This window comes from Oratosquilla oratoria, chromosome 6 (genome assembly GCF_046742065.1).
Source record: "Oratosquilla oratoria isolate Oo_2021 chromosome 6, ASM4674206v1, whole genome shotgun sequence".
Taxonomy (NCBI): Eukaryota; Metazoa; Arthropoda; class Malacostraca; order Stomatopoda; family Squillidae; genus Oratosquilla; species Oratosquilla oratoria.
Window position 1 is genome coordinate 14,143,580 of NC_134782.1, and position 9,638 is coordinate 14,153,217.

The 9,638-nt window shown below is 37.7% G+C and overlaps 1 protein-coding gene across 3 annotated transcripts in view; it reads left to right on the forward strand.

Moving 5' to 3' along the window:
- The window catches only part of LOC143026310 (CYFIP-related Rac1 interactor B), a 121,278-nt gene extending 112,082 nt beyond the window's left edge, over positions 1-9,196 (forward strand). For all 3 annotated transcript variants that reach the window (XM_076186476.1, XM_076186478.1, XM_076186477.1), the window contains exons 6-10: positions 2,337-2,543; positions 3,617-3,696; positions 3,973-4,099; positions 4,981-5,051; positions 7,758-9,196. In XM_076186476.1, coding sequence (XP_076042591.1) covers positions 2,337-2,543; positions 3,617-3,696; positions 3,973-4,099; positions 4,981-5,051; positions 7,758-7,824 — 552 coding nt within the window. In that variant the 3' untranslated portion in view covers positions 7,825-9,196. The remainder of the gene's footprint in view (positions 1-2,336; positions 2,544-3,616; positions 3,697-3,972; positions 4,100-4,980; positions 5,052-7,757) is intronic.
- Positions 9,197-9,638: the final 442 nt, after the last annotated feature.

The window sequence follows — 9,638 nt, forward strand, 5'->3', positions numbered from 1 at the left end:
GGGAGTGGAGTATGTGGGGATGAAATGGGTGGGAGTGGATTCATGCCTTTGACTTTGGCTATCACCCTTGTAAGGGGGAAAAAGCTGTTGGTATATGTATGTATGTACTTTTGACCCCCTATACACCTAACATTTTCCTCTCACATACCCTTCCAAACTCTATCACCAACTACTTTAGTATCATTCCAGTATCAGCCATAAGAATAGTATCATCCATAGTAACAATTGGTTCACTTTGCATGTCCTTCCATTTTTATCCACCAAATCTGGACCACTGTCTAGCGCTCATATTTAACTTCCTTGCTGTAGAATTACAGATTGGCATTTACCCAAATGTTTCCAGTCAATCATTTTGAAGTCACATAATCCAGATTTTACATACCTGACATACATTATTGTTAAATACATACATACATATACCAAGGGCTTTTTCCTTCATACCAGGAAGCTAGCCAAATTCAAAAGGCATAATTCCATTCCCACCCATTTCATCTCCACCCATTCCACTCCCATCCACCACCCCTCCCTCCCTCTCATCTCAGCAGGTGCCTTACCTGCTTTCATCATTTTAATAATTGCTTTCATGTTATTGTAGTGGTATTGAGAGATCTCAATGCTATAGTAGGAGATGAACCAATAGACAGTGGTTTGGAAATGTGGAGTGCCAAGAAAAAATTGTTGTGGAGAGTTGATGATGGAGATGTGTTTGGAGAGTTGATGATAGCTAACACAGTGTTTAGGAAGAAAGTTAAGCATAAGTACATGTAGTAGATACATACATATACCAAGGGCTTTTTTCCCCCCTTACAAAGGAGGTACCCAAAGTCAAAGGCCTAAATCCACTCCCACCCATTTCATCCCCACATACTTCACTCCCATTACCCCTTCCTCCCTCTTTTCTTTGCTCCTCCTGGATGATGGGTCATCCCTGCATTTTACCCACAGCCCTGGACCAGAAGCAATGCAGCAAGATACAGCACATCCACAGTTGTTGTCATAAAAACATATTTGATAAGTAAAGGAGATATTCTGTTTTGAGTAAGGTGGTTTAGGAGCCTCTAATACTAAAAGTAAAGAATTGTCTTGTGGATTTTGACTTATGGAACTCTAGAGTTATCTTGTTCCTTAGGATTTTCAGGAAGGAAGGCCAGAAGTTAGGTTGGGAGTGTTAAAACAGCTGGATTTTCTGTTCAAGAAGTGCCCATCTTTGTGTATTCCCAAGGAACTATGAGACTTATCTTTGTATAGGGTTGAAATTGTGATTCCTGCCTGAAAGTACCTTTAGTACAGGACATTTCTCTTAAATCTCTATCAAATTTGATACAAGTAAATTTAAATTTACATCAGTAGTGCAGACTCAGTGAACCATTCTTATGAGCTTCAAACTTTATCAGTGATAGTTTCAAGTCTTGAACCTCCAATGTTAGCAAAAAGAAGGGTCTTCATGTGTAATTACCTAATTGTAGCATACAGGAAAGGAGCTACATTTGTGGGCTCCTATCTCATTCTCCAATTATCATACCTAGTTACAGAATGTCTGTTGAGGAAGGACGGGAGAGGGCAGAAGACAGGGGTGAATGGAGAATGGTTATATGTGGATGATGTTGTGATAGCATGAGGTGGAATGGGCGGGTGGATGGGGGGTGAGGTAGTATGTGTGAGCAAAATTTGACGCAGCCCGAAGGGATTTCTCCCCGTCCTCTCATGTTATGCAATGGGGGGACGGAGAGGGGGGGTCGCCGATTTAATGAAGCGGCCTTGCTGTGGATGTGCTGTGTCTTGCGACACTGCTTCTGACCCAGGGCAGTGGACAAGGTGCAGGGATGACCCGTCATTCAGGAGGTGCTAAGATAAGAGGGAGGGTGGAGGGGTGTGGAGTGTATTCAGGGGTGGAATGGGTGGGATTGATTTTGTACCTTTTTCTTTTTGGCTACCCCCCTTGTAAGGGGGAAAAAGCCTTGGTATATGTATGTATGTATGTATGTATGCAGTTACAGATTCATGTATGGTTCTAACTTGAGCTACATTATTGATGAAGGCTATTCTAGGAGTTTTCATACCTATACAGAAAACTGTATTTTTTTTTTTTATTCTCTATGATAGCTTATTCAAGTATATGCCTATGAGGACCAGAATGGAAATAAGCTTACATGCTTTTTTGTGTTACCCTTGGCATTTGTAATTGTTATTTCGAACTATGTGTTCTTTTCATTATCTGCACTTTATGTATATTGATTCAATGCCAAATAAACTTATTATTATATTATTATTATTATTATTAATATTTTGAGTGAATGTGAAAAAAGTAATGTGTTCATTCCTTAATGTGACTTCAGATGACAACACCAGCCATTCAGAATGACTTCAGCTACTATCGCCGGACCGTTATGCGTGCAAAGATGGACACAAGGTGCAGTGAGAGTGGGAATGAGGATGATGTCACCATTGACCATCAGTTGGCATACAAAATGAGTGTATTTTATGCCAACTCCACACCCATGCTTAAAGTCCTTAGTGATGCCACATCAAAGTTTGTTACTGAGGTATGTGTACAATATGGGTGAGTAAAGTGTAGGGAAAGAGCTATCCTGTTTCTTTCTTTCCATCAGTGAAACTATTTGTGGTGGTCCATCAAGACAGGCATCAGAGATAATCATTACCCTGCCATTTATCTTCATATTCCAACAAAACACTTGCCTCCATCTGAGTTACAAATGCAAGGGGCTGGTACTCAGTTTCTGGACTGGGTCCAAGATCTTTGTCATACTTGGTTATCTTTCCCCCACTATGTTCTATGCAAAAGCTCTTAGTTCCACACATTCATCCCTTTACATAACACACATTCCACCAACTGATTGGAAGAAAAAATCTACAACCTACCACCACAAAATACATCCATACAAAAGCACATACATTCTCAGATTTCAAAACGCAAGCAGTCTAAGACTGACCACCAAACTCCCTACTCTCCAAACTCTCCCTACCATCAGCCCTGTTGATAAATCCCTCCCATGACAACCAAGAACTACACTAGCATATCTGCTCTCAGGTCACCTTCCAGCTTTAAAAGAATACCAACACAGAATAGGATTAGCCACAATTGCAAATTGCCTCGGATGTAGTCACACACATTGAACACTGTAACTTACATTGCCCTACTCTAGTCTTACCCAGACAACAACACCTCTGAGTGATTTGTGGGCCAATCCACTGGTTGTTTCCAGTTACCTTGGAGATGTGGGGCACTGAATTGATTGATTGGTTTTACCCCTTTTTTTAACATAAAGACAACTGACAACCAGCAATTGCACGCCCATTAGCCAGTGATATAGATATACACATACTACAGTATTAGGTGAATGCATGAATATAGTATAACAGACAACATTCCCATGTTTCTTATCACATAGATGTATAGGAGGGTCTTAAGAGTATTGCTGACCTTCCAGATATTTCTAGTCTTGCTGATTCATAAGGTCTTCTAGACTTTTTCAGATATAGTACAAGTTACATTTATGTAGGATGTTAGTTGTTCACTGCTGTATTTTATATATATATATATCTTTTTTTTCTTCTTCTTCTTCTTGTTTTTCTTATCTATATAATTTTCTTTTAGCACAAAGAAATCCCACTGGAGAACACAACAGAAACTCTTGGGACAATGGCCAAAGTGTGTCAACGAATGTTAGAAAACCCGTAAGTGTTGAAATCCTGTCTTGTGCAACATATTATTGTATGAGTATCAAAGAGAACTAAGACAGTGGTGAATATGGAATAAATTTATCTTTGTTTTGATTGATTTCTAAATCTTGTTTGTAGGTCTGTTGAAATATTTATTGTTTAGATGAAAGCAGACTTTCAATGTAACTAATATTCAGCAGCTATAATAACATAAGTTCTGAATATTAATTGTAAAACTACATACTTACATATACCAAAGGCTTTTCCCCTTATATTTTTATTTGCTTACAGGGAATTGATAGCCCGGTTTCGGCGTGAAGAGACACAGCTGTTTATTCTTCGGGTGATGGTGGCGCTTGTTATCCTGTATGACCATGTTCATCCTGTTGGAGCTTTTGTTAAAGCGGCAAATGTTGATGTAAGGAGGGGAGATAGGTGATGGGGAAGGAATAGAAGAATAAGCATCTAATTTATTATCAGTTAACTCATAGATTCAAGAGATTATAATTTACAGTTGACATTTTCTGTTGCCTACACATGTCAATCCTTTTCCTTCTTTGCTTCCCTGATTTTCTCATTTTCTATTTTATAGTTTAGTGCCTCTTCTTACTTTTACTTATTTCCAATATTTTGATCATTTTTCCAATGTAGTTTGGCAGCTTTCCACTACTGTACTCAAATCTGGAGAAAACCTTTGATAGGGTACTTTGCAAATGACCAATATGGAAATTGGAGCATAATAGAAGACTTTAAGGAAACTTTTTCAAATAAAGGACTTCTTGTAAGACCAATATGTGAGGAACATAGTAAAAGACAAGATGTTATGATGGTGGGAAGTGACTGCAGTCTCACACAGGTCAATACTTGCACCCATAACATTCTTTAGTTATGTAATGACATGTTGGAAGGAATGACAAGCTACATTAGCTTGTTTGCAGACAAGAAAGGATGAGGAAAAATTTAGACAGAATATATGATGGGAGCCAAGTGTGGAAAATGAACATCAATGCAAAGTATTAGAAACTCGTTAAATGTACTGCATATAAAGTTTTTACAGGAAATATGTTGTAATTAGGTAATTGTATCACAGATTCAAAGTGATGAAACTGTTCATATCCTTTCCTTAACTTTAGAAAATTGTCCAATAAGACAAACATAATGATGATGATTAAATTATTAACTACCCTTAATAGGAAGAGACATTGTTGATATGTTTAAAAAAAAATGTAGAAAAGAAAATATAATAATAACTGTCTTGATGTCTCAACTTGGTATTCTTAGATTGATCTCAATTTGCAGGTAAAAGGATGTGTCAAAGTGCTCAGAGACCAACCTGCCTCAAGCTCTGAAAACCTCCTTAATGCTCTAAGGTAAGGAAAGCTTCAGTTCCATTGATGCCTAACTTGAAATGTAAATATTTATTCTTAAGTTGTGCATATGCACATAAATGTTTAATCAATCTTAATATTGTATAATGATATTATTATTTATGGATGTTTGTTACAAGCCAGTGCTGGCTGCCAAGTCAACAATGACAATGATTATTGGGACTAATGGATATGAATCAGTGTTGGATAGGAATGCTGAACTGTAGTAAACATTTATATTGATATTTTTTAAAGGCTAATACCCATATAAGGGGGAAGGGTTCTTTTGGTATATATGTATATACCTGTGTGTGTGTAGATCTGTATCTGTTATAAAGGGGGAGTGAATTACAAAGTAACTCACCCAGCTGTTTAGACTTTATCTGCAAAACTGCTGTACAGGAACCAATGATGGATACCTGCATGTGGTGGTCCTGCAAGATGGACAGTGAAGCTGCCCATTTTCAAAACCTGTCAACCCCCTCACCTCCATAAGGAGGCTCTGAGGGGCTAGTATTCATTCTCCATGCCAGGCCTAAGATCTCTCTCTATCAACTTCAACTGTATTTCTTACATTTTTTAATGCATGGAGAGCTGAGCCAGGAACTACTCTCCTCTCTTTTCCACTTTGATTTGGTAACATAGAAAGTCCCATACTGATGGATTACAGACAACAGTTTAAGGTTTCTTCCCAATGAAATCTCTGGGAAGTTCTGAGGACTGTTGCCAGCCACTATGGGGCTGCAGGTTTTCCACTTATATAAGAACATAAGAATGAAGGAGACTGCAAGAGACCACAAGGCCTACACTAGGCAGCTCCGTATCCATCACCACAATTTATAGATTTAAGTCTATCTATATTTATCTATATACCAAGGGCTTCTTCCCCATTGTAAATGAGGAAGCCAAGTCAAAGGTATGATCCCACTTCCACCTATTCCATTCCCACCCATTCCACTCTCATCCACCACCCTTGTTCTCACATCTTAGTTTTTCATGGATGAAGGGTCATCCCTGTCTCCAACCCACTGTCCAGGTCAGAAACAATGAAGCAAGACACAGTACATCCACAGGGAGGCCATTTCACTTAATCAGCAACCCCTCCACCCCTTCATGCAGAAAATAGGGAAGACAGGGAGAACCTTCAGGCTGTATCAAAGTATCATCCATACACAGCTATTCTCCACTCACCCCCATCCCCTGGCTTCTCCCTTCCTTGTTTAACAGTCACTCCCATCTTGCTCATAGCCCCTTCATCCCATCCATCTATCAAGAACTTAAATCATTGCATGCAGTACTTTATACATATAGATATGACAGAAAATATCATTTGAGAATGAAGCCTTTATTGGTCATATATTTTGATCACTCTTGCTTTTACAATTACAGGGCGGTGGGCAGGGTGCAGGGATGACCCGTCATCCAGGAGGTGCTCAGATGAGAGGGAGGGTGGGAGGGGTGTGGAGTGTATTTAGGGATGAAATGGGTGGGAGTGTTTTTATGCCTTTCCCTTTTTGGCTACCTCCCTTGGAAGGGGGAAAGAGCCTTGGTATATGTATGTAAGAATACAAACTCTGAGAATATAAAAGCCTTGGTAAATGGATCAGGGGAAGGTCCTAGAAGGTTGCATGGTTTGGACAACTCAAAGGGTCTTCCAAAACCTTTTTCACAACAGGCATTAATTTAATTACTGGGGGTGTACTTTTGAATATTCCTTTATTTTGTTCTATGGTATTTGATCCGTGAATAATCACAGCTTCCAGACACTTCCTCCTTATTCTCTCAATTTCATATATAATTAATTTGGGCTTATGCCAGTCTATTAGATGTAGAATGCTATCCTACTGTGTTACACACAATAGTGGTGGCATTGTTTCAAATGTCACTGCAATGTTCACAAATGTGTGTTTTTAGGTTTCGTTACATTTCACTAATATAAGACTTTATATCTTGTACACAGAATTTTACATCAGTGAAACATCATGTGATCAAAAAACAAGCATTCATGAACATTGCAGTGATGTTTGAAACTGTACTACCATTAAAGTATGTATAACATACTAATATAACACAACCAACTGAAGTAATCAAACAGTCTACAACAATCCACTGCCCACACCACACAGTACATCTACACAAAGAAAGAAAAGAAAAAGACTAGCTGCTTACTAATCAAACATACAGTCTACAACAATCTACCACACACACCATGCAATACAGCCACACAAAAACATTCTCACTGATCAGTAAACAAGCTTTTCAAGACAAACTACCATACTCACTACTTTACCAACACCCAACAAACAACCCCACAAACAAATCTCCATGAGAAGTAAGAACCACACTAGCATGGTTGCATTTATGACACCATCCAGCTTTAAAACAATCAATACAGAATAGACCTGGACACTGAATCAAACTGCCCAAAATGCAACCACCACACACAAGTAATTGAACATCTCATCCTACAATGCCCCACACTAATAATCCCTTGACAACAATACAGTATTTCTTCCTTGAGTGACCTATGGGCCTGCCCTGTGACTTGCTGGTTACTTTGGACCCATGGGTCACCTACAAGAGCGACCTGGGGCAACAAATTGATTGATTGACTTGTGTGTTGCTATTATTTGCAAGATAAATTACAAATGTTAAGATGGACTAGCATGTTACTTCCTCTTTATACTTAAGTCATTTTTTTATTTACAGATATACAACTAAGCACCTGAATGATGACAACACTCCAAAGCAGATAAAGACCTTATTAGCTCTATAACATACACCTAAGAAAACAGTTCTCAAGTTCAAATCAAGTAAACCCAAAGAAACCAGTATGAAAGAACTCTACAACCACAATACCTGTGCTCTTTCTAAGTGTATTGTGGATAACTGTGTGCTGTCAGGAAATGCTCTGTGTTGCACATTGTGGTGAAAATATTCTTAAAAAGACGCCAGAATCAGTATTTCATTTGTCTTTTCCTGTTTGTAAATTCAGATTTCACTTAAGTTTTCTCTCGTGTCTGAATAAATGCTCATATTGATTCATGTCACTCTTTATATAAGTACTTTAAAACAACAGTGCTGATATTGTGTACATGTTTTCCATTAATGGTTGAATACAGAAAATAAATAGTCATAAAGACATTAGAGTTCATCAGTGAATGTATGAGTGTTAAATAGCAACTGTTTTACTTGGCTGAGAAGTTAGATTAACTGCCATTTGATATCCTGATTATGTAAGAAGATAAGGGTTAATACCCCTCTAAAGGTAGTTGTCCTTGTAAGAACTGTGTGAAATGAAAGGGTTTATAGGTAAACAAATGTCATTAGTACTTTGTATCCCTTTTTAAAAAGTCTTGAAAAGACTTGAGTCTTTCTAACTGTGAAGATGTTGATGTTACTGTTCTTTGAAAATCTTTAAGATGACTTTGTTATGTAATGCTGTAGTTGAGTAGTGGTTGATGAGTGACCTATTTATTACATAGTAGGACTTGACACATCAGACCAACAAATTCTACATTTTATGCCCCAGGTAAATATGGAAAGAAAGAGAAAGAAAAAAATAAACAGTGCAGAATAACCAATATGAATTGTAATACAAAGTATGTGCAGGGAAACAATGCACTTTTCAAGATAATTCAGCTTACATATAAGATCTGTTGTCTGTGTGATGATTAATAAGTCACAGTAGACTGTTCATTACATAAAAAGCAAGATTAATCCAATGTAGAAAAGGCACATTACGTTCTCCATTGTGACAAAATTAGTACACAAATTAGTTGTCCTTACATACCAGTAGACAACTCTGATTTCAGGTAAATTTAGGACTCGTGTGAAGGATTTGTTTTTTCTTTTGTGGATCAGCTTGGCCCCAATGTGTGAAAGTTGGTCCCTCCAGTGCACTTGAAGGAGTTTTGTATCCAAATAAATAGGAATCCAATATAGTTCATTAGATGTTTAGAAGAAGTTGTCAGGATTTTGTCAGCTTACTGCAGTTGTTTGAGTTATTTGGTATCCACTGCCATTGGTTGTCTTGTAATATGTACAGGTCATGATGACTGACTTGATATTTTTGTTTTTCATTGTTTTGAATTTGTATAATTTCATAAACAGTATTTAACTCATATTAATCATTTTCATAAAAAATATAGATTGTTTGGTTTTCCTGTATAACGAACAATATGCCATGGTTTACTTTTTATCAAATTTTCAACCTATTTGCTAGTACTCGTTGCTATGATACCCCCTGTGGTAGAGGAAAAGAATTTTGCCACCATATTCTCATACACGTTGTTAAAGGCAACTAAATGGGACAAAATGAGAGGATTAGGGATTATCCACCATATTTTCTTTCTACAAAAAGTCAAGGTATAAAATTTGGGAGGACTCTAACCAGAGCCTTAGTGCATGCATTCACACATACCAAAGGCCCTTTCCCTCATATAAAGTGATTGTCCCTACTTTTACCAGTACCGAACATCCGCTCAATCTACAATGCAACCAGAAGTATCCTCATTGCCCAGTTGTGTTCAATTGCATGAAATAACTATGTATATGGTTGGAATTGATTTTGAAGTGAATATATACTGC